Source organism: Schistocerca piceifrons, chromosome X, assembly GCF_021461385.2.
Source record: "Schistocerca piceifrons isolate TAMUIC-IGC-003096 chromosome X, iqSchPice1.1, whole genome shotgun sequence".
Taxonomy (NCBI): domain Eukaryota; kingdom Metazoa; phylum Arthropoda; class Insecta; order Orthoptera; family Acrididae; genus Schistocerca; species Schistocerca piceifrons.
In genome coordinates this window covers 348,553,771-348,579,650 of record NC_060149.1, presented here as the reverse complement: position 1 = coordinate 348,579,650, position 25,880 = coordinate 348,553,771, and the positions used below count along the sequence as shown (strand labels likewise).

At 38.1% G+C, this 25,880-nt stretch overlaps 1 protein-coding gene across 1 annotated transcript in view; it reads right to left on the bottom strand.

Moving 5' to 3' along the window:
- Nucleotides 1-11,940: 11,940 nt before the first annotated feature.
- LOC124721956 (trithorax group protein osa-like) overlaps nucleotides 11,941-25,880 on the bottom strand; it is a gene marked incomplete in the record, with an annotated part of 116,348 nt that continues 102,408 nt past the window's right edge. The window contains 3 exon segments of the mRNA XM_047247121.1: nucleotides 11,941-15,794; nucleotides 21,551-21,691; nucleotides 21,927-22,117. Coding sequence (XP_047103077.1) covers nucleotides 13,074-15,794; nucleotides 21,551-21,691; nucleotides 21,927-22,117 — 3,053 coding nt within the window.

Genomic DNA, 25,880 nt, shown 5'->3' with positions numbered 1-25,880 from the left:
TGTTCATCATCATATTTTGGGTGACTTGGCCAGCAAAAATACCAGCTAAGAACACAATTTACTTTCTTTTTCAGAATGTTAGGCCAATGCTTTGCTACTGAAATTTTTATTTCAGTTCTGTAGGTCCAATGTTTTTAAGGACCTGAAAATTTATAGGTCTGTGTACTGTGCTTAGAGAACAAATGTATATAAAACTTAGTTAACCGACATAAACAGCAAGTGCTGACAGACAAGAAAATACATAATGTTTCTGATATGTGACCATTGTTTGAGTACACATCTATGACACTTGTGAATTTAACAGGCCACAATTCTGAAGCAGACAAACTTTACAAAGCATTTAAAAGCTAACCATTTGTACTCCCCACAATGAATTCTCTGGGTCATGAGGTTAGTAGAACATAAATTATTGTAATCTATAATATAAGGTTACGCATTCTTGTAATATATTGAAATGCATGGTTGGTATGGATCTTGCTATGATACAGTATAGCTGTTTATCCTGTATGGAAAGATGTGCATGAGACTCAATGGTTCAAATAAAAACCACATTCAAATAATGCCAAACTAATAAACTGGATTGTCATCATTTGTTTGTTGTCAGTACGCATTTACACTCTATAAATTTGTAAGGTGATCCTTTCCACACATATAATTTTTAAAAATTTGTAGAACAACCTTTGAAAGTGACAGTATCATTTCATACTTTGATTCAGGAAGTCCAGAGATTGCTGTCACAACAGTATGGATATAATGTTAGTTACTGCTCATGCAACACACAATTAAAATATATATAAAAAAAAGAGTGAAAGCTCTTATGGAATATAAAGTAACTGTCAGTACTACCATTCAGTTATCATTCATATAGTGGTACTACTTAGTTGATCTATTCTGTATGATGTACATGGTAAAATATCTCCAAAAAAGAGGTTGGCAACAAATGGACAAAGATGGGTTCCCATGGCAAACCTATCAATTTCATGATAAAATTCAATGTCGCACTGAACTAACAACAGATTGCTTTCATTACACTGAAACGTTGAAGGATTTCATCATAAGCTGGAATCGTATGCTTTATAAAACTAGAATTTTGTTGACAATCATATGAGCTGTCGGAAGAACTGACTATGGTATTATCCTTGGCTGGTGGCATCATTCTTGTTTAAAAATAATGTTGATTACTCTCGTCACAACGTTTGCATCCATATTTTGTGTAGCTCCCTCCTCTTTTCTCGTAATGTTATCATGGTGTTCATAAATTTAAATCACCTCTCTATTAAAATATACATCATAATGTGTTATCTTAGCTAAAATGTTGCTATCATTAAATTTCACTTCATGGCCTGCAATCTAAAAAGCATTCCCACTCCAATTGATTTAACACTTTGTCCAAAACGATAGTTCAGCTGAGTAGTAGTACTTCTTTGTGTACTTGGCCACAACTACACAGAATTTTATACACACCAGCATTCATTAGTGACAGACATCTTGGACTACTATTAAGCATCCTTTTATTTTTCCTGTTGGACTTGCAAATCATTTGAACCCAGTTCTTGGCCAAATATTTACTTATTCCATTGAAAACTTCGTTAATAACAGACAGGAAAACTTTTCCAGTGGGCAGCCATTGTTCCTGATACATACTGGAATTAATTTTTATACTTTTTGGGTGTAGTGCTTGTTCCACGTCCTTATTGGAATAACATTTAATTTTTTTTTCAAAAAAAGTAACTGGACAGTTATTCTTGTAAATAAACCTGCTCACATATTTTACCAGCTCCATCCATCAATTTTTGTCTTGGATGAGGGTTACATTGCTCATGGAAGTATCAATCTGTGTTTTTACTTTCCTGTACAATTTATGGCCCTAAGTTACCATCTACCTATTTGATTCTTAATGCATCTAGACAATTAAGTTCCCATTGCTCACTTTCTCTACTGTAAATTGCATTTTTGGGTTGATGCTAATGAGATGTACCAGAAGACATCCAACTCCTCTTGCTTTGGGTGCACCCTATGAAGTTATCATTCATATAGCAGTACCACTTAGTTGATCTGTTCTGTATGATGTACATGGTAAAATATATCCAAAAAGAAGTTGGCAACAAATGGACGAAGATGGGTGCCAATGGCAAACCCATCAATTTTATTATAAAGTTCAATGTTGTACTGCACGTAATTGTTGTAACACAATGTCTAAATAAAACGTATATATCCACCTGATAAATTCTTTGACCATGGTCCCTTAAACTAGAAGTTTTAACTGAGGCCATATCCTTTCAATTCTTTAATAATTTTCCAATACTACATTGTTTTCAACTTTTGACGCAACCTTCACATGAGTTACCTTCAGTCACTCAATTCTTACCCATCAAAAATGAAGGATCATACACCAAATTTTGATGAATTTCAATTAGGAATATGTTCTCAAACAAAAATCTTTATGAAGACATCATATTTCAATTTACCCATATATGGACAAATTACATATAACCTGAATTTTAAAATAAATAATAATAGTGTAGCAACATAATACAAATGAAATTTTATAGATTTCACCGTCTTCTATATGCCAAACCCATCATTACCAAATATTAACATCCTCTTATCTTCCTCCTTGTAGTTTCTTGTCAGTTTAAAGCATAGATATATTACAAGTGGGACAGGTAAAGCATCTGTCAATTGATTAGCCACAGCAGATGCATTCACTTATGAAGACCTTACACAGTGGTTGTGCTCATAACTGTATTAACTGAAAGTTCCAGAAATTTCTTCAAAACATCTCATATGCATAGTGAAAACAGGTTCTAACTTTGCATCGTGAGACATGGAGATAAAAGTGATGATGTGTTCGGAAAGGGACCACACACATCATCAGTTTTAACATTTTTGCAACATCTTAACAGGAGGAGCAGTACCAAGTTGAATAAGGTTATTGGACTTGAAGTGAGCATAGGAAAGAAACTGAATGACTGAGCAGGAATTTCAATGTACCCTCTCCTGCACAATCAGACTGTGTAGTCATCAGTATGTTGTCAATCAGTTGCACATCTACTCAATTCATATGGACCACTCCTTCAAATCTGTGGATTATGGTAAGTACTGGCTGAGCATCAGCACTTCTGTAATGTGTAATTTTTTGTGAGACGCCATTTAATGATTATTTAAGAGATAGCTGTATCTTTAGGACTCTCCTTGAATGGCAGTGTTTTATCAGTTATTATACCTAAATACTTAGCATATTTGCTGTAAACAGAACTCCTACTGTAGCACATCCCATTTACTATCTCACTGTTACTCAGCTAAACATCAGAAATCTCATTTTAACTATAGCAGCTTGGGGCTTTGGCTTTCACTGGCAATTTTAGCACTATCTGTCCACTTTTCAATTATATGACTTTTATAACAAATCTGCCACTCACACGTCCACACTCATTCATTATAATTTCTCATTTTGTCTGTCTTTTACAAGATTCAGTAATCTTGCACACAACACAATAATATATAGTTACCACTTGCTCAATGTGTTGTATTGTTCATGGACTTCTCAGCTTACACAACAGATTATGTGAACTCCCTCTGAAATCTTAGCTCTAAACAATTTGCTTGTTAGGTGTTTGCTAACTATGGGGAGACAGTCTGTTTACGGGCTGTTAACAATTTTTGCAGCACAGACCACTGTGAGATGTTCAGGAAGAGAGTCAAAGAGGTCCTGGAAGGTAATGACAGGGATGTTGAGCCATGCTGACTACAGTGCCATGGCCAGCTGCACTAGGTTTCTAGGCTGAGGCTCCATGACACATACAGCCCAACTGACATGGTCCCACAGATTCTAGATTGGGTTTAGCTCTCATGAGTTTGGTGGGCAGGGGAGTACAGTAAACCCATCCTGGTGTTCTCTGAACCACACACATACACTGTGAGCTGTCTGACATGTAGCATTATCCTGCTGGTAGATGACATCGTGCTGAGGAAGCAAACAATGTGCAGGGGTGGACATGGTCTCCATGGATAGATGCACACTTGCGTTGATCCACTTTGCCTTCCGGAATGACAAGATCATCAAGGAATGCCACAAAAACATTCCCCAGACCACAACGCTCTGTCCTCTGGCCTGGACCCTTTGCTTTCAGGCATTTCACACAGTCCCTACCAACAGCCATCTATCCGATGGAGCATGAAATGTAATTCACCTGAACAGGCCACCTGTGACCACTCAGTGGATATCCTGTTGCAGTATTGCCATGCAAATTTCAGCCTTTGTTGCCAATTAACAGCAGTCGGCACGAGTGCACGAAGCAGGCGCATACTGTGGAAATCCGTACACAGCAACGCTTGCTCAGTAGTCATTGCGCAGACTGTTGGTAGCCCCTTGGTTCATGTGAGTGGCCAGTTGCTCAACAGTTGCACATCTAAACCCCTCTACACATCTCTGCAGCCACCATTCACCCCTCTCATCTAGGGCCTGTGGTAAATGCCTCGGTGCCAGATTCGAATAGTGCCATTTTGCCATGCACAGTATACTTTAACAACGGTTACACTTGAACAGTTTATAAACATAGCCATTTCTTCCACCCTTGCCCTGAACACCATGATGATCCTCTTTCGGATGGCAGATAAATCGCTGTGTTCCTGCATTACGACAACGACTGCACTGTTTTTCACGTCCCTCCAAAATGCTTTATATACCCTCTACTGCTAGTCCTACCACATATTGTTTGTGAATGGCTACCGGACAATGATTTTGAACGTGGGTCGTGGTCACATTAATGTGACTAGACTATGTATAAATGATCTTAATATGTGGCTATGCACTCTACATTTGTGAAGCAGTTTATACAGTAGTGAAATATAATTTTTTCTTAATCCTGACAGCATGTTGCTTCAAGATATTATCAATATCATCATAGTGTTGAGCAGATAAACAGTATTACCTTGCATGGGTTGCGTCATTCTGGACTTGCAACATTCTGGACTTAAATGCAGCCACAATAAATTCCAATGTGCAGTCAAAAGAAAAAAAAATCAATGAACACAATGGCACTCTCTCTTGTCCTTCCTTTCTGTTATGATTTAATGCTCTGCTGACACTGTGGTCAGTAAGCACAATGGTGGCTGGATTCCGATATGGACCCCCTCCCCACTCCAGTTACAACATTCAGATTATACAAATGATTTTCCTTTCAAGTATTAGTAATAGAGTAGTAGCAGTAGTAGTAGTAGTACACATTGCAACTGATCGCAGATTTCTAAAAACCATTTTCTAAGCTGGAGTTTGTGCTAAAAAGGTAGACTCGTCATCAACCAAAAGCTGGTTTGAAAGCCACAGTGCTTTACTAGGCGCAGTCCTATTGCAGATAGCATGTCCTTGCTTTCCTCCAACTTTTGAAGTGACTTGTAGATTTACAGACAGAGGGGAGGGGGTGACGTACAGTTTGGTGTGCACTCCAAACAATGGTGCAGCTTGGCAATTTTTGATATTATTGCCAGAGGTGAAAGAAGCGAGAAGTGATAGGAAAAAATTCCTAGGACCAACTGACAATTAAATCCCAGACCTTTGGTTATACTGTCTGACCCTTAAATCACTGACACACCAGAGTTTTTAGTGTGGATGGAAAATTCCTTTTCACTTTACATGAGCAATTCTAAAATAATGCCATGAGATAAGGTCAGTCTAACAATAAACTGATTGTATCTTACCTTGGAAGTTTCACATTTACATTAATATTACTTCAGTTTATTCAAAACAACGAACCTCCTTAATCTGCCACAGTTCTCCAACATAAACGGACAATGGTACCACCACCACCACCACCACCACCACCGATGACGACGACAACAACAACAACAACAACAACAACAATACATTCTTTGCATTATCTCCTCATCACAATGTTGAGCAAACACATTTCTGCACACATAAGGTATTCATTTTTACTTTCTTTTGTAGCACACAAAGTCACCACATGTAAAGTTATTCAGATACATACTTACTTGTGCTGTAGCTTTTAAGTGCCCACAAATTATTTCACACACTTTGATATCAAACTTTTTTCAGTTCACATATGTAAATTTCCAGTGACCACTGATATTACATAATTTACTAAAAACTTGTTGCGCCTGGGAAAGGTGTCCATTCTTAGTAATGGAAAAATTGGGGTGGCGATTTACTACTGAATAAAAAGCAAAGACATTACTTGTTCTACTGTTTCCATTCAGTATTCCCAGTATGCACCAACCACCTGATTTTTAACATCTGTTCATCTGATATGAGGATACTGTACCTCTGCATTTATTACACGTACTCAGCCAAAACAGTAGATTTCAACAGGAAATTACAAGTAGTAGCTATCATACACCCACAGAGAAATTGTAGATAGCTTGTAGGTTTATTGGTGGTGGTAATATCAACCATGTTCATGAAAACCATGCAATAGTGACTACTCGTGCATACTAGCAGTTGAGATATTTTAGCAGCTTTTTTAAGTCATTTCAGGTTGCTTGTGCAAATGATCGTAGATTGTGAATCATAATGAACACTTTAATTGAATTTATTTGTCAGCTGTAATAGGTGTTTCACAACTGGCAATCACATGAGTTTCATTATCTAATAAAATCTTTAACAAAGAGGGGCCTTAGCTTTCTTCATGCCTCCTGCAGTTGTCAAATAATGTCTTCTAAGCCCAGATTTGTCTTGCTACAGGAGAATAAACAAAACATAGTTTATTTGGAAATTCGCTACATATTGGACTATGGGCCAAGATTACACTATAAGTTTAAAACAAAGTTGGCAGAACGCAAGTTGGCAGAACACAAGTTGGAAGAACGCAAGTTGGCAGATGTTTTTTCCATAGATACATGACTATTTATTAATTTGTTCTACTGATGTGGAACGTTTAACAGTTTGGGTCAGTTTACAAAAGCTATTGAATGAAATGTTAAGTGCTTAGATGTTCTGTAAGTTTGAAAATTACAGTGCTTTCAACTGAGGAACTTATTTTTTCCACTGAACACGTTTCGACAAGGCAATAAATACACAGATTTAGTGCAGGAGGCATTCGCAGAACAGTTTCTGGAAAGAGCTGCACTTCACCATAATACAGTTTGTTGACTTATTGAGAAATTTCCAGAGAGAGGCTTGCAACCTCATATAAAGCAATTAGGCAAACAGTGAAATTGTTCATGTATAAAATGGCAGCAATACAAAAACTGAAGGATGCTATCATGAAAAGCAAATCTGCTACTGAAGATAGTTTTCATCTTTTATTGAGAGGAATAACACCAAATTCTTGCTGTCACCTTCTGTACTGAAGAGGCCTCATTTCACCTCTCGTCACATTAACACACAAAATCACATGATTATGATCAATGGAGAATCCTCGTGCTGTGCTTGAAACACAGTTGCTCGATCAAAAAATTTGGAGTGTGGGTAGCAATACCCAGGCAGCTCATTTTTGGACCTTTATTTTTTTAAAGAAACCATGAACAGTAAATGTTATTGTTTAATGATCCACAATTACATTGGCCAGCTAAATGAAGACAAAATCAAGTACTCATTGTTTCAACAAGATGGCACTGTATACACAGTTAACAATTCTGTGCATCTTCTGGAAGAGTGTTTTGAGAAATGCATCCCCTCAATAAACCAGCCCCCCCACTTGTCTGTAGAAAGGGTTTTCCAATAGAATTAAGAGTGTGATCGCAAAGACTTGTATAGATATCTCTGATCATCATTTCCTGTATATATATATGTAACTGCAAAGCTACTTTCTGAACACACCGTGTCTGAATTATGCCTGGTATCAACAAAAATACAGACTGTGTTTCTGGAGCTATTTTACATTACCACACTGGTCAGAAATACATCTGTCCTAAGCAGTAATAGGTAAGATCACTGTTCTATGAAGAATCTGTATTGCCAAACAGAATTGAATTATTGTTTCAGAAAAAAAGAAGTTATTGCCACTACACCAGCCCACGTATCTTTCTTCCCTCCACATAACAGGGTCAAAATAGTTAAAGCCCAGCCAGTAGCGTACTCTTCTAAACATCCACTGTCTAGTAGTATTAAAGAAAATTACTAGCATTGCGAATATCAAGTAAAAGAATTGCAAAGAAAACTTTTTACATAGTTTTTCATGTACAAAAAAGAGCGTAGCACATACATTCAGTTACTTACCGCAACAGACAGTAATGCTTCCTAATTGCCCCTCTGTCCCCCCCCCCCCCCCTGCCCCGCCCCTTCTTCTCACTCTCTCTCCATTTTTACAAGCTCAATTACTCAATAAATTGCAGGAAATTTTGATTTAAAAACCACTAAAGCCGTATATTTAAAAAATAATTTCAAATGCAAAGGCTACCTTTAAATGTGACAGTGTAGCTCGAGTTCTATCGGGATTATGCAGTCGGCAAGTCGTAACTTTTATCATCAATCAATAAACTGTCAAAGTGGTGTGGCATCTAATTAAAATATCACTAACCATGTTATTCAAGGACTGGACCAAAATAACAATTAGTTGAGTTCCTTATAATGATATGTAAGATTAATCAGAAAACAAAAAATAATGCACAGAAGGGGATAGCGTGTTGACTTTGATAAAAATTGCGCCAGCATGAAATTAACGTAACTCTGCTAGGAGAGAAGACAATTATCTTCACTGACAAAATACTGGTTGAAATCTTATAAAACTGTGCAATAACATTGGCCAACTGGAAAAATGCATCAAATATCAAGAATTTACCAGTTGGCAATGACAGGCTCAAAGAAAATAGAAATTATGCAGAATGGGGTGGAGGGTGGCAGGAAGCATTATCCTATACATAATCAATTGCCTTCAGTCAATTGTTACAAGAATAAAACTGTTTTGTTGTATTTAGATTTAAATTCCGCCTTCATGTACTTCATTTTAAATTATACACTATGATATTACCTTCAACTGCTTTGGCTCTTACAGCATCTGCACGTGCCATTTTATGTGGCTTCTTGTCTCCAGTGTTAACAGAAGATTGTCTTTCTGGAGCTATTTTAGACTATTACAATGGTAAGAAATATATCTATTCCTACCAATAATACAATATTTTTTGTATCCACTCCATATAGCATTGTTGTTGTCGTCAACACCAGATGCAAGAAACTTCGTAAAAAGCCACATTTGATGCTGTAAGAGATCAAGCACAGGTCACAGTGCATGCTTTAAAATACGTGGGGGGGGGGGGGGGGGGGGGCACACTCACAAGAGTGCGCATTTCAGTTACAGCAGTTTGATTATTTCCTTCATGGCACAATATTACAACTGCTTTACATGAAGTGGTCTTAAAGTTGTCTTTCATTTATTGCAATCTTTTATTTGTGAAAGGAGAGTGTTTTGTAGAAATAGGCCATATCCATCACTATATTGTTGAACTGGATATTGTTTATAGTGTAAAGGAGCTGAAAACTCTAAATGCAGAACACTGAAGGACGTATGTGGAGAAACGAATATCCGCTCTCCTCCAACAATAACTTTGCCCAACTGTGTTCTTTTAGCACATTGTAGAAGGTATTCCAGGTTTTTGTAGACAAGCTTCACTTCTCAATGCACCATGACTACTACTACATACACTATCTGATCAAAATATCTGAACATCCCTGTATAATGTGGAACTGGCAACTAGATATCTCTAGAGTCAGACCCGCTAATATAAGAGGAGATGAAGAATACTGTCAGTAAAGAAGCAGTAACAACAGAATGGAAACTCATTGACTTGGAACATGGACTAGTCACTGGATGTCATATGAGTAACAAATCCATTGAGGACATTTCAACCCTTCTATAACTGTCCATGTTGACTATTAGTGATAGTTCCGAAGTGCCACCAGTAGCCCAGCTAGCACAATGACTGTGCATAAGGAGTTAAAAAGAATGTGGTACAATGATGAGCAGCTCCCTAGAAGCCCCATGTTTTTGTAGTCAGTACAAAGTGACACTGGAGGTGGTGCAGAGAGCCATGCCACAGGACAGTGGATGACTGTAAGTGAGTGATTTGGAGTGATGAATCACACTATACCCTGTGGCAAACTGATGGAAGAGTTTAGGTTTGGCTAATGGCTGGAGAACATTACCTACGGTCATGTGTAGTGCCAACAGTGAATTACACAGGAGGTGGTGCAAAGGAAAGGGAGACTTATGCATTTAGAGTGTGGTCCCTTATTGTGGTTAAGGAAATGCTAGGTGTGGAAGGATAATTTACAGCATTGTGTATTACACACAACAAAGGAACAGTTCAGAGACAATTATCACTTGCACCAGCATGACAGTCTAAAGTCATAAAGCAGCACCCATGAGGCAATGGTCTGAGGACAATAACTCATCTGAAATGGACTGGCTTACCCAAGAGTCCTGACCTGGACCCACCAGTGAACCTTTAGGGTGAGTTAGAATGTCAAATTCACACAAGACCTCAGCATCCAACACCACTACATCCTCTGGTTTTTACTCTTGAGGTAGAACATGCTGCCAGTCCTCTCCACAGACAGTCTGACACCTCACTGTAGGTGTTCCCAGTGGAGTTCAAGACATAAAGGTGAAGGGTGGACACATCCCATATTAATGTTCACTAACAGGTATCCAGATACTTTCGATCAGATGGTGTATATGGAAAAAACATAGAACTTAACCCTCTGTAACACAATAATTTTTTGCAACAGCAAACTTTCCACAGCCAAAGCATAAACATAGCAAAACAGAACTTTTATTTATCTGCAACAAATCGAGAAGAATGCCATGCACAGAACACTGTTGCGTTTATGTAAATTCAATTAAAATAAAACTATAAATGTCTTGCTCTCACATGAGATGCAACAGTTGTCAGCCAACAATTTGATACAGGAGCAGCGATGCAGAAACCATTTTAACAAAATAATAGCGTAGCCTTTTAATACAAGGTGCCAGGGAATTACTACCGAGACAACAATTATGAGTATATCAGAAGCCATAAATATAAAATTTGTAGCAAATATTTTTGACAACAACCTTGTCAAGAACTTGAGTATCTCATATCAAACATGTTTCTTCCTTTTCTTCATTTTTTAAAAAAGTATACAAATGACAAAATACTTAATCATGTGGAGGAGATTATAAGGGTAGTAGGATGACAAAAAAAAAAAATCACAGCAACTTAAAATGACAAGCATATAACTTTTCCACTGTTTACTCTCAACACATCACACGGAAGATGTCTCTATGAAGTTCTGCAATTGTATAGAGGAAGCCTTCCAGAAAAACGTCCAATATATACACATACATACAACTAATAAAATGAACACGAGACCACAGATACATTAACTAATGAAAACATTAAATAAATAATGTACAAATTTTGTGCTAACAATTTTCATCTTAAAAGTGTGTCAAACCGCCACTCATTCTGAAATATTCAACAGTGCAACACATGCATAAAGGAGACATGGGAGAAGCATCAGACAAAGGAAACAGTTAAGACAAGATGCACAGAAGGAAACAATACTCTCAAAAATGTAGAAAATACTTACTAAGGGTCATTTTAATACTTCAGTTTTTATTTTTTGAATCAATACAGCACATTCTGCTTCTGCTTTTAATACTGAGCAAACTGAAGTATTAGAAACCAAGTACAACTAATCAGAGAGAAGAAATTGTGGAGAGTAAGTACACTCAAGACAATCTAATTTTGTAGCCAGTGAGAAACAAACAGAATGAATAGAAAATACAATGAGACCACCACAAATGGATACTATGTATCTCAATTATTTGTAGAAAAGGGAGCTTACAAGTAAGCAAAAGAAATTTTGAAGCACACTTTAACATGTAGATAACAGAGTAAAAAAAATAAATTATAAATAATGTGATAGGTCCCTCAGTCTACTACATTTACCAGCCATCCACCTAACAGGCACACCAAGGAGGAATGATAACAATTGCCTTAGTACTCCTTATGTACATTTATTTCTGACTTGTTCAGACATATATAAAGCATTTGCACAGTAATACCAATATGAAAGTAAGGAAAGGGAAAGGTACTTAGCATGACCACAAGAGGTCTTAGTATGAGGGATGAAAATCAGCCATCAGTAGGATAAAATGGGCTATACATTTTTTATCCAATGGGTATCAATGAACAGATTTCAAGGGCGTGTTTAGAAAGAAAATGTTTATAACAATCTTTTCTCAATTATGTTACACCCCACGTCACTTCCACACATCAAAGTAAATAATTAGACACACTTACTTTCACCTGTTCCACAAGTAACACGGCAGTGGTGGCACCTTAACTTCCTGCACTCCAAGTCATGTTTCTTAGACTCAATTTTGTGTTGTATTCTAAAGAATCTAATTCAGTTTACTTAACTATATGCATGATTACTTAATGTGTATTCTGGTATTTAATATTATTCCACTGTCCCTCAACAGCATTTGTAGCAATGGCCCTACGCTAATAAGACAGTCGACACATAGCTCTAGATAACAGAACTTCCACATTCATTCACATCCAACCACATCTGATGATAAATACAAAATAAATTTCCGACTCGTAACAGATATTGGTGAATGCTGGAAGTGGCACCATCAGTCTCATCTGGTAATTCTCAGTTACTGCCCCACTCGTGTTACTGCTGTAGCAACCGTTTCGCTGCAAGACTACGTAACTGTTTGGTATTTACTGTATCTATATTTCATGTATAGTTATATGTATAAGTATACATATATATACATATACATATAGATTATATATATATATATTTGTATTTATTTATTTATATCTATTAAATCTAATCAAAGACAGTCTGACTGTTTGTACATAATATCAACATCAGCCGACTTCCTCCTGTAAACAAACATGTACTTCCACTTCACTCATAACTAACTGTACATTTAACTAACACCATTTCGGCAAGGCATAAAAGAAAGGAATAAAGGACTGATGAACCGGAAACTCAGTCCTCATTACATTCAGACTCAAAAGTCACCTCTCACAATATGTTCCAGCAAAAATCACAAGAGAAGGAAACATCCGTGCCAGTTTCACCACTTAGTTGTCTACAACTGCTGTGCATGCTACGAAGAGGGCCGTGAGCACTGGAAAAGAACACTGGAGATTACAGCTGCCACTTGCTGATCGAGGATCTGGCTCATGACGAGGGATAACAGACGCTGTTCTTGCTGCAGGAAGAGCGGCCGGTTTTCAGGATGTCGTGCCAGATGAAGTAATGTACCAGCCGCACGCCTCAGCATATCCAGACTGGTTCCCATAGCATCTGGATTGTCTCTAAGTGCACCGATACCGTGCTGATTGGCTACCCCTAATGCAGTAGCTTCCGCCTGCTCGATGAATGCTACTAGCAAGGACACACATGGGCTCTGCAGTGCAACAGTACGTGCCACACCACTGTCCGCAGCGGCCAGGTAGTGCAGCATATTCACTGCAAACTCTCGTAGCACTTGCTCTTCTGAACGGCACAGAAGTCGTGTCAGCACAGCACACAGACGTTCCAAACGGGAGTAGGGTGGCGTAGCTACAACCAGATCTACATTAGAGTCCGTTACGCACAATTTGCACAGAGCTTCCAGTGCGAGGCGCTGGGGTGACAACGAGCCTGAAGATCCTGGAAATGGGTCCTGACCATGAGCAGCTGGACAAACTGCCCAGTGAAGAAGTCCATCAATTACGGGCCGCGACACTTCCTCAGGATGTTGACCGAGGTCCATATGACCGGCAATATTAGCCGCTGTCACCAACACATTTTCGCGCACATGGTGCAAGAAGTCCCACCACCATTCCGCCTCACCTTGTAAACTGCTACAAGAATCTGCAAAGTCAGCATCTTCTTCACGGTCATAATTGCGCTGTTTCTGTGCACGAGGAGGATGTTCGTGGTGTAAGAGTAAAAGCTTCCCCAACAAACCAAGGAATGTAACATTTTTGGCAAACTCTGCTTCATTGCCCGGGACAAATGTCAGATTCCTCAAAATATTTGAAAGACAAACACAACGCCTTGCCTTTGCATCCTGTGTATCAGTAACAAGGTAAAGGCTCGCTTCATCTCTCGCGTAACATTCGTCTTCATAATCTGACATACGTCTTCTTTTCAACGTTCCCGCAGGATCCCTTATTTGTATGCCGCCCCTGTTTTCTCCCTTTATCTCTGGTCTCACATCTGTTACTTTTGACTTTTCTTCAACTTCGTCACCATAGTCATCTTCCATTTTTATGTCTTTTCCTTCATGTTCAGAACCTTCGAGGAACACATCTTGTTCCATTTCTGTTTCCGTTTCTTCGTGTTCTTTTACAGTTTCGTCACAACTGTTGTTGCCATTACTACTTTCATTGCTTTCTAAACATTCGCAATTGTTAAGGCTAGTTCCTTCAACAGCATTTCCAGCACTTTCATTACCTTCACTGTTTTCTTCACTGGCAATAATTTCACTTTCAACACCTTCTTTGATCTTATAATCGCAACTGGATTCATTCGGTGTTGTGCTGTTACAGTTATCACCTTTGCTTATGTTGAATATACTACTCTCATTGCTATTAGAACTATTGTCGTTGTTTGTATGTTCTGTTTTTATGTTACTGCTGCTAAAATTATTTGTGTCACTAGTTTCTGATACAGCATTATCACTCTTTGTTTCAATATCCTTTGGTACACTTGGAGAATGCGGCAACTCCCTTTCATTATTACTACTGCTCTCACTTTCGACACAGTTTGCTTCCTTTTTCACTTCTACAGTTTCTTTAGGAGGCTCTAAGGGGTCTACGCAGTGTTCAGGCAGCAATGAATTTTCTTCCGTATTTTCCGTTTTTATCCGCGAAAACACATCACTCAAAATAGTTTTAGTCCGTTTCACTTCATCACTATCTTGCACATCTACGAAGGAGCTGTCTTTACTCAAATGTTCCTCATTAAGTATCACATTAGATGCACTGCTCGAACTATCAATAACACCGTTGTCATCACTACATTCCACTTTTAGCACTATAGGAGGAGTTACACTCAAGTTTTCAATGGGATACGATTCTTCTTCACTTACTTTTGTCCGACAATCTTCTTCCTCTTCGGCACCTACAGTTTTACTGTCATCGAGCAGTCTCGCAAATGGAACATTACCGAACTCTCCTTGGAAACATGACACAATGTACTTCGTCGAACTGATGTCTGAAGAGGTCAACTGCCACGGGTCTTGAACCACATCATCGTTTTCTGCCAAGTCACCTTCAATGTCCCAGCTCTTCCGATTATCCACAACAAAAATCTCATTATCTTTGTTCACAATTCGAACTACCTCACCCTTTCTAGTCACAAGAGTATAATTTGGTGTCGATTTCATTAATGTGATGTGATCTGCAGGATCAACTGGCACTCTAACTTGCCCTAGGTCCACTTCCGGTGTTTCCACCTTTGGTGCCTGGAACCACTTCTTCCCAGAATCTGGAAGAGGCGAGTCAAACATGTCAGCTAAACTGCGTCTGAAATGCTCCAACAGCACATCAAGGAGTCCCGGCATGTGGGCTAGTCCAAAATATGCAACTGTGGTATCATCAAACAAAAGGATGTTGAGAATATCCAGAGCCCAAGCACTCTCTGCCAGTAGGCCAGAGCGCAGACTCATCATAAGCCTCCATGCTTCTACAGGTGCTACATCCCCTCGTGTCATCCGCTTGCGTTTATACAACACAGGCAATGTTGCTTCCACACTTTCTGGAGGGAAAACGATCTCTCGCTTTGGGGCACTCTGTTGTTGGTAGACCTGCGCATTATTCATCCCAGGTGGCTGCGCCTGAAATAAGATACCAGTAGAAAATAAATATAGGTACAAAACATGGTCAGCAAAACTGACAAAACTTAACATATGTAATTTTTTCAACTTCAATTTGGATTTTTTTTTTTATATAAGTTTTACTACATACTATGAAATGGGCTATGGGAGAAAATCAAATTCAAAAACTTTAAACATGTGCAAAATTTATACTCACCAGGATTATCATGCTTTGTTGAAGAACAGACTTAATACTTAAAAAATTGCAAGCCTTTGAGTGAGTGGCCCATGCATTGAGAATTAAAGAAATTGGTACATTAAGAGTAATGCAAGATCATCCACCTGTATGAAATACTCAGGAGGAGAGAAAATGCCTCTACAGAATCTAATAAAACCCCTATCTTGTTGTCATCTAAAGTGTACATAACTTACTGCACAATCATTAAGTAAGTTGAAAAGGGATGAGGCAAAAAAAATTAAACATTGTAACAAATACTGTATTATAATAGCCTCCAAGTTACCTTGCAAAATTTATTAGTCATGCTTCTCTGTGGAATTAAGTGATTCATGTTTTGGGAATGATTGGCAATTTGTTCCTTTGTTTTACCCAGTCATTACTAAATAACAGCTAGAGGCAAGCTGTTCTGCTGGTATGGTGGCACTGTGGCATCTCTGCACGAAGTACAAGTAACTTGCATATAGCAGTCCAGTTTCAACATTAAAAAGGATATGGCAAGTATATGTAACGTCAGCCATTATGTACAAGTGGCAACCTACGGTACTTTAATACAGTGTAATGGGTTAGAGCGATATGCCATAATGAGTCATAACAGTACAACATGCTGTATACTCCAGCAAAAAAATATGAGAGCTGACTTAGGATGAAGTGAGCAGAATGAATATACGCAATATAACTTTTAAAAAGTGCATAAAAAGCATTCATGATTCAAAGTCTGCACAAGAAAGGGAAACAGACAAAGGAGAAGAAATATTCTGACTGTAATGCTGGGGAAGGGGCAGGGGAGGGAGGCTTGTTCCTTATAACTGTCTCAGTAAGTGGTGTGGTCATGTGAAGCTGCTACAAGGATAACAGAAAATGAAGAGACACACAACTTTTGAAATCTATATAACTACAGCATTAAGTTATTTCACAGACTATTTGCATAGTGGAGGGTAAGTTATGAACTTATGACTACTGATCTTACTAGTGGTTAGCCAGGTTCTTATTTTTATGGCATGTATCATATTTTGTGGGGATGTACAGTCTAGGCAGGTATCTGAAAATTCTGACAGTCTCCAATGGTTCTGCCTGATAAACAATAAAGCCTCTCCAATTCTACTTGTATAATGTGTACCGAAACAGTTGGTGACTGCAATTGTTTCATAAAGTCATGTAGTTCACTGAATTTCCATTTTCTTTAATGTTACCAACACAATCATTCCACGTAACTACTTTTGGTGCCTGTTGATGGTATTCTCATTCAACATTCAGGAATCTATAGATGAACTCTTTTCATTCAGAGTCTGTAGTGAAGCTTCAACACCACAATGCCAGTAGGGATTCAATAACTCCACCAATGATTTTTTTAATATTCGCGACTCGAAAGAGTTATTCTTCCACAAGCCGAGTTCACTATTTCTCATTATCATTCTCCACCTATCAGACCACAAAATTTATTAGTTTAGTGTGGTACATAGTAAGGTTGGGGTAAAGTGATATGAAGTAGGAAGAAGTAAGTTGTGTAATGCAATATATTATCCAATAGGAAAATTCTGTTATTTTTGTAGGTAGCATACATGATGGGTGCAAATCTATTTTCATCTTTAATATGAACATTGTAGATGGCTTTTAAGAAAGATTGAGAAGCTGCAGAACATAAGCATTCAAAGTGGAGCACAAGTGTGCAAGATTTTTTAAAACGACAATTCTTAGCTGAAGATGATAATTTATGTCCTTTATTCTTTTAATTCGTTCTTTTCTACAATGAGAACTAATAAATAAATTGGACTTTGCACTACTATTAACTGAACCAAACCACTGTCACTTCTGTTCCACATTAAGGATGGCTATAATAGGATCAGAGCCACATTTTTGTAAATTAATGTGCTCATATTTAAGAGAGAGAATGGAAAAGAATTAACTGTGTATACCTGAATAAAAACTGAACATGAACAAACTCAATGAATATCAAAAAATATCCTCGAAGGACTGGGTTTGGTGGCACCACTGTATAGTATGTGCATATACAGAGGGGTGGTTGTGTTATTGCTTTATTTGTCACAGTCATCAGTGATCAGATGGCACTCTGAAGGCCTGTCTGTGCACCCTCTGTTTTGACTCTGCAGGCAGTAACTATGCCAAGTTTGCCATAATCATTTTAGGGTACAACCACGCCCTACTGATGAGTCAGCACTCCTGTTGAGCAGATTCACCCATTTGAATGGTGTCACATTGGGGTCCTGGGGGAAGCTGGGCGGACGTATTAACAGATCGCTGCACATGTTGGACACAATATATCAGTGGCGTGTTGCTGCTTTCAACAAAGGTTTGTGGAACATTCCCATACCTGTATACCAGGCTCTGGACATTCTCACAGTACAGATGCACGACGAGATAGGTGCACTGTGCGAGCATTGGTGTCTGATCGATTATCATCCAGGGCCAAAATCTGTGCATATGTTGCACCTGTTGTGTCATCATGGAGCACTGGGAATCATCTGCTTGCAGCAGGTATAAGATCACGTGTGCCTCTGGACAGACTATTACTGATACCACAACAGTGTCAAGTATCACTAGTGATGGATGTACACACCTGTATGGTGTAGGCCTGGTGAGCTGCCTACTCCAGAGTGTATTTGCCCTGAACAAACTGGTCACATCCCAGGTATTATGGGGGGCGGGGGGGCAGTCATGGTCATATCTGGTGTTTCTGCAGGTTAAAGTAACCAAAGCAAACAGTGCCCGTTGCCTTGCACAGGCTATTATCCCCACACTACTGCCATTTCTTCATAGAAAGGGATGTGCTTTTTCAATGGGATAATGCACGTCCTCATACAGCTGCTGCAACACAAGCTCTTTGTGGTGTACAGAAACTGCCCTGGCCAGCAATATCAACTGATCTCTCGGCTACTGAACATGTACATGCTTGGGACAATCTATCACAGGATGCCATTTGACACCTTTATGATAGTTTGCATGTGAGAAAACACACCTGCATCACCACCAGAGGGGAATACACTGTGTATTGATGCGACTGGGCACTATTTACTGTGATGGGAGTTTCGTTTGATCTGAATGATGAACAACCTGTCACCTCAATGGTCAGTAAAACGACTGTCCTTGAGGCTGTTGCTTTTTTTCAACAGTGTATATAGTCCCATAAAAAAATACTCAATACCTACTGTCAACATGCATACTGATTTCTAACACAGCAAACTAAGTAGTGCCTTAATCAAGATGACCTTTTTTTCCAGTTTCAATATTTTGTTGCCAAGGAAACAGTAACTTTATTAAGTTTCTTAAAGCATTTATTAATGATTCTGTCAGCAGTTGCTGTATTTATATTAGGCAATTAGTTTCAAATGTTATAGGTTCTTTTTCATGCCTGGCCTACTGAGGCTGCACTGACAGTGCCTGAACAATAATAATAAACATCAAAGAGGCAACGCATGAGTCTGATTTTGACTTAGTAAAAGGCATGTGTGGATTGTAGCATTTTTTCTGGAAACGTTTATACAGCTTATGTTGCCTCTTTGATGTTTATTATTAATATCAGGCACTGTCAGTGCAGCCTCAGTAGGCCAGACTTTAAAATGAACCTGTAAGGTTTGAAACTAGCCACCTAACATAAATACCGCAACTGTTGACAGAATCATTAATAAACGCTTTAAGAAAATGTGATTTGTTATTACTTTTCTTTAATTTTACTCATCTTAACCTGTTTCCTGATGGAACCAGAAAGTATGTGTGTGTGGAGTGGGAGATCAGGGCCTACTATTTTAAATGAAATCTCAATAGTGATACAGATTCACAAACCTTATATGATCTTCGAAATCTCTGTATCTGCAGTTTACCTCATGGTCCTAGCAGCAGCCGAGTTGCTCTCTTACCTATAGCCATGTACATCTGATGGCAATCCCATTCAGTCACTCTGTGCTTCAGTCAAAAGCCAATACAGAATACCAACTGTACAAGCTGCTTTAATGGGGCAAAAATGAAGCAACTACATTTGAGCATCCTGACACTGCACTATTTGTTCCTTTCTCAAATTTTAAATGCCTCATTTAGAACCTACTAAATGGCTCACTTATTAACCATGCAGCTTACTCATGGTTGAACTTAAGAAATCTTGGACTGCAGCTGAAGCACTATGCAGAACATCATAAGAACTAAAACTCTATGGCACTATCACACTATATAACATTGACCTGCTGTCTGACCGCTACTTCATCTGAAAAATTGCATATTACCTCCTTGAGCTGCTGGTAAAATTCCTCATCAACCAGTTTCAGTTGTCTGGTCATCAGCAGGTTCATAAAAGTATTTATGGCATCATGTTAAGTGAAATTAAAAAATCATTATCGTTAGACGATAAAACCACAAATTATTGACTGCTATCACAAGGTAATATAAGCTACATTGTAAGCTTATAAAAACGATGCTAAGTAGTGTATTTGTTCATGTTATAACTGTAATCTCATTAATGCTGTGAACAGATTCATACCGCATACCAGATGTGCAGTACTAATCTGTTCAAAGTTTTAATGTTGGTTACGGTTATAACATGAATGAGCACACTACATAGCACAGTTTTTATAGACTGAGGATGTAATTTATATTATGGTGTAATAACAGTGAATATTCCACCGTTTTATCATCTGATGATGATTATTTTATATTTCACCTAATATTAGGTTGTGAGTATTTTTATGAACCTGATGACGTGGGATGACAAACTAGCTGGGTAAATACAGAATTTTACCAGCACCTCAAGGTGGTAATATGACATTTTTCAAATACATTAGAACTGTGGGACACCACCTTCTGAAAATCCACTCAATCAGCACTGTGCAGTAGTATTACAAAGACTCACAGGCAGCACATGACCTTGTCAGCTGCTAGTGTCAAGTTTCTGAATTAGAGCTACCACTATGCCATAACAAAGCTCCCCATTAGTGTTCACGAGGCTGAGGGCACCCTACTAAATATCTGTAACAGGTTTATTTATTGGTCATAACGCAGTACAAACATGAAAGCTTTATGTGTTTGCCAGATATGCCGACCATAGAGACACACGCCCTCGACAGTGTGTTAATATTTGTTAAATGCTGACTTCAAATGCATGCTTTGGAATCAATTTATGACTATTTATTAATAGAACAGACAAAACGAGCCATATGTGATGTAAGACCAAATGCACATACTCTTTATTATGGGCACTTCATTTAATGAAATAAAAGTACATCGACTTCACAATGTGCTGCAAAATCATTTCACGACATGACCCGAGTTTAACACAATGGTTTGGAACAGTGTCTACAAAACACTGAATGTGTTTATTTTTCAATACGAAGCAAAGACTTTGACATACTGTAATGTATAAGCCTCTTAATTTTTTTTATAACACGGGTTGTCCTCAAGTTGTTGGCACACGAAACAAAGGCTTCTCTAAATGTCTTTCAGTATCTCGACATGGTACAAAAAGCAACACCATAAGTAGACTCATGATGTGTGTAGAAAATTCAGATAGAGTGAGAAAAAATTAGAAGCAGCGAACCTTTGAACCCGGTAGTTGCTGCATTGAATACGGCTTTCCTTCCGGTCGGAACGGAGCACGTGGGCTAACCATCGGTGGCCTTAGGAGTGAGTTTTGATTAATACCAGGAGTCTGCATACTTGGAACCCACTGCTGCTGTGCCTTAAGGAAAAAAGAAAGAAAGAAGTAAATAAGACTCTGAATAAAATACTTGTGTTACTAAAATTATTTATAGTAACATCTCTGACAGTTTCACTAACAGTTTCAATCTCAAAAAGAGTAAGAAATACACAGTTCACACAAAAATTATGGTTACGGATGTCTTCAACCATAAACAACCAACCCTATATGGGCAAAAGTGACAGAGAACATCGTAATTCAAACTGTAACACAATACCTGTTGTGGAGGCTGATACGGTGACTGTCCACTAGCTTGGTAGCGGTGCTGGTCCCACTGGCTGTTAGCTGGCTGACCAGGCACAGGACCACCAGCTCGTTGAGCATTTTGGTTCCACTGTGGAGGCCCTTGTGGAACAGGTCCTTGTGGAGGGTACTGTGCCCGATACTGAGTGTTACCACTACTCCAGCCTACAATACAACAAATTTTCTATTTTAATCACACCACATTTAAATCAATCTCATGAGATGCATTTATGTCTCATCAAATACTAGAACATCTCACTCTAATGTGAATCCCTCCAATAACTACATACAACCAAGAATATGAGAGTTTAACCTAAGAGGCTCGTTATTAATCCTGCTGCAATGTATTTCGAATGGAACAACAAAGTGTCTGGATCTGAGGTACTTATAAAAACAGAATTGCATAACTTAGCTCTCTTAAATGTTCACTGTTAACTTTATTAATCTGAAACTGATTACAGGTTTAAATCTTTAGAAAACCAACGCAAAGTTAAAAACTAAGTAAATAAAAGTCTCCAAGGCACTAATTTTTTTTATACATTCTTGCACTTCCAGTTAACATATTACTGTCCAACAAATCAAGTTTGACGAACCTACACAGATCAACATTTTTTCAGTTGCCAATTCATTCAGTCATCCCAAACACAAGAAAACATTTTTGTAACATTCCATAAAACACTAATTCTCATTTATAAGTACTGAAATGGAAAATTGTAAGTACATTTCATTGATACAATACATCTGAAAACACTTGCAAAACCACATTGAACCATGAGCTGTACGATTTATTTATATATTTTGTGTTCCGGAGAGCTGTGTTGTAGATATATCACAGGGTATTGAACATGTCAGTTTTACTGATGTGTTATGGTATTATAAAAGTAGTACTACTATTCATTTTTAATATCTAAAGCTCAGGTTCTAACACTAAAAAACAAATTGTGCAGTTAAATAAATATTACAGAAAATGTAAATATTACAGTACATATATAATATAAAAATAAATACATTTACAACAATAAATAGACAGGATCATAAACACTCTATGGTCTAAAATGACACACACAACAGGAACTGACTTAAATTTCTTTAAACAAGAGCTCATCTTGCCATCTGCCAAACCTAATTTGTGAAGAAAGGGCACTAAAAACCTAACAGCCACTGAAGTGCATCTCCTTCCAAACTAATGCCAAGTTTGCATGCCAAAAGTGGATATCGCCTTTTCTTCTAGATCATGATTACGATATGCTCTAGTAAGTTTGAAAAGGGGCTTTTCCCCCGAAATTACTCAGGCTGTAGATTTTGGGATATAAGGATGCACCACAGACAAAACAGCACATGATAAATCTGTGCTCAAGCTTAAGATGGGTTTGAACATTACAGTGCTTTAATAAATACAGAACTTTTAATGGTGGTAATGTCACCAACTTCCTACAATCTGTGAACTAACTCAACCAATCAGTTATTGGGCAGCTATAATTTAACCGGATATATTAAATGTATTCACAGTTGTGAATATGGACAACCATCAGCAGTATAACGGAATGACAACAGAGAAAATTTGTGGCGAACCAGGACTCGAACCATATTTCCAGCTTATCGTGAGCAGTTGCCTTACCATTAAGCTATATAAGCACGACTCATGGCCAGACCCAAACTTCCACATGTTCCCAACCATGTGTCTACAACCTGCACTCGTACATTCATATGTATATTCTCGTACAGGGGAGACATTTTAGGCAAAAGTCACTTTGCCCGGTGTCAGTAGATAAATATTATATTTCAGTACCTGTGTTATTCAGAATTACAATGCACTGTTCCTTTGGACATGCATACAATGATAAGGTGACCGCTTGTGGTAGTCGGGAAATCCAGGTTCGAGTCCTGGTCTGGCACAAATTTTCACTGTCGTCACTCCATTAAACAGCAATGGCTGTCCATATTTGCAGCTGCAAATACATTTAATGTATTTCATAACAGCTGTAGTCACCACAGTGTCTTTTCCTTCAGGCATGCATGAACATTTACCCAGTCAGTCCCCTAGTCACTTGCACAGACACCAATTTGCCTCCTTGGTTAAGGTATCAATCAGAGTTGCTGGTACAGAGGAACATACACAGAAAACAGCAAGTAGCAGGAAGCGGAATAGGACATTAGACACAGCAAAGGGTGTTGGACAAGCATGTGTAATGACTAGGGACTGGAAAATGTAGCACCTATTTTTGGCAAAATTCGTGTCCAGTTTCTTAGTTTGTAAATGACTAGACACACAAATTTAAAAGGTTGACACACTACATGAGTGCAAATAGACAAATTATTAGTTCTTTGAAATCAACTGTTAAAAAGAGTGCTGATTGGGGACTTTTGACTGGCATGTTTGTTTTTGAAAACACTTCAACAACTTTTTCTACCGAAATGGCTTTTGTTTTCTTCATTTGGCTGTATTTATACTTTCAAAAAAGATTGTTCTGTTGCAAAGCACCAGCATTTTCTCACCAGTTAACTGAATTCCTCTCAGATTAAGGTGTTTCTGGACATTATTTGTCTTTTCTTGCCCAATCTGAAGATTAAAAAATCTGCAGACTATTAATTTCGACCTTCTGTGGGCATTCATAGCCCTACAACCCATGCCTGACAACACTACAGATAGAACTGACAAGACACTTAGCGTAAAGTAAATCGATCATACGTTAGCTTGGTTTTAACATTAGAAGAATAATTTCTGCACCGTCAAAAAACGTTAAAGACTTTGTTTTCCAATCACTATAGCACAGAGGGCATTATAGGCTATAGTCACAGACGGCAGCAAGTGTAAACAGACTAGAATTTTGACCGCCACAGGGGAAGGAGCAGTGTGGGGAAACAAACCCCGCCTCCATTTCATTGGGCAGCAGCCTACAGCAGAACTGACACACTGTCACAGGGATTGCCGATCTCTTCTGGTGTTGTAAGAGTCATAATTGAAATCTGTGATGGAGCAGGATTAGTCGCTTCACTTATTTCAAAATAAGAAAAGAAAACAATGAGTAACACACAACACAAAGCATTCGGGGTAGCTACCACACAATTGCTTGTTGAAGTTGCAGAGTATTGTTAATGATACAGGCCGGAACTCTAGCGGTACATTGCATTACGCGAGTGTGTGTTAAACAGACCACTCAATCATCCACAATTGGCATCACACCAGATCATTGAGTGTATTGATACATCCTTGGATTTGTACACTTTATTTTGCACATAGGTCCTTGCGCACATTATCTATCCAAATTGGGTTTGGTCATATGGTGTATAATGCCAGTGACTGCTTACATTTTCGATATTCTATGCAGAAAATACAGCCATTTCAAACTTTCGCTAACAAATAGCTCATCTGGATACAGTTCGCTACGAAATGGCATCTATTAAGTAATTTCGCATTTTGAGGCAGAATTCACATTTATTTTGGATTTATCGGAAAATGTGAATTATTCTAGTCCCAAGTAATGACTCATTATTAAAGGTACCTATTTTCTGCAAAGTGCAAAATCACTAAATTTTACAAATTTTGTTCAAAATGAGTAACTGTTTATCTTTAAGAAAAATCACAAAATAAATGATGAAATTGTGTGGAATCATATCATTTGAAGTTAATGGAGTAAATTCAATTTAAGTTGTGGCAATGAAATACAAATATTGATGACACTCGATTCTACACTACTCGATATATTGAATTCAGTATTGCTAACTAAACTTCCTGCACAGGGAAGTAAAGTAAAATTCATTTTATGTGATGCTGAAATAATAGCACTGATTATGTGTGTGTTTTAAACAATATGATAAATACAGTCTTTTCTGCTGTAGGAGATGGTATTTCTTGCTCCTACAGATGAGGTAGTGGTGAAATGTACCAAACATCAATTATACCTTGATCAAATCTCATTTCTTAGGG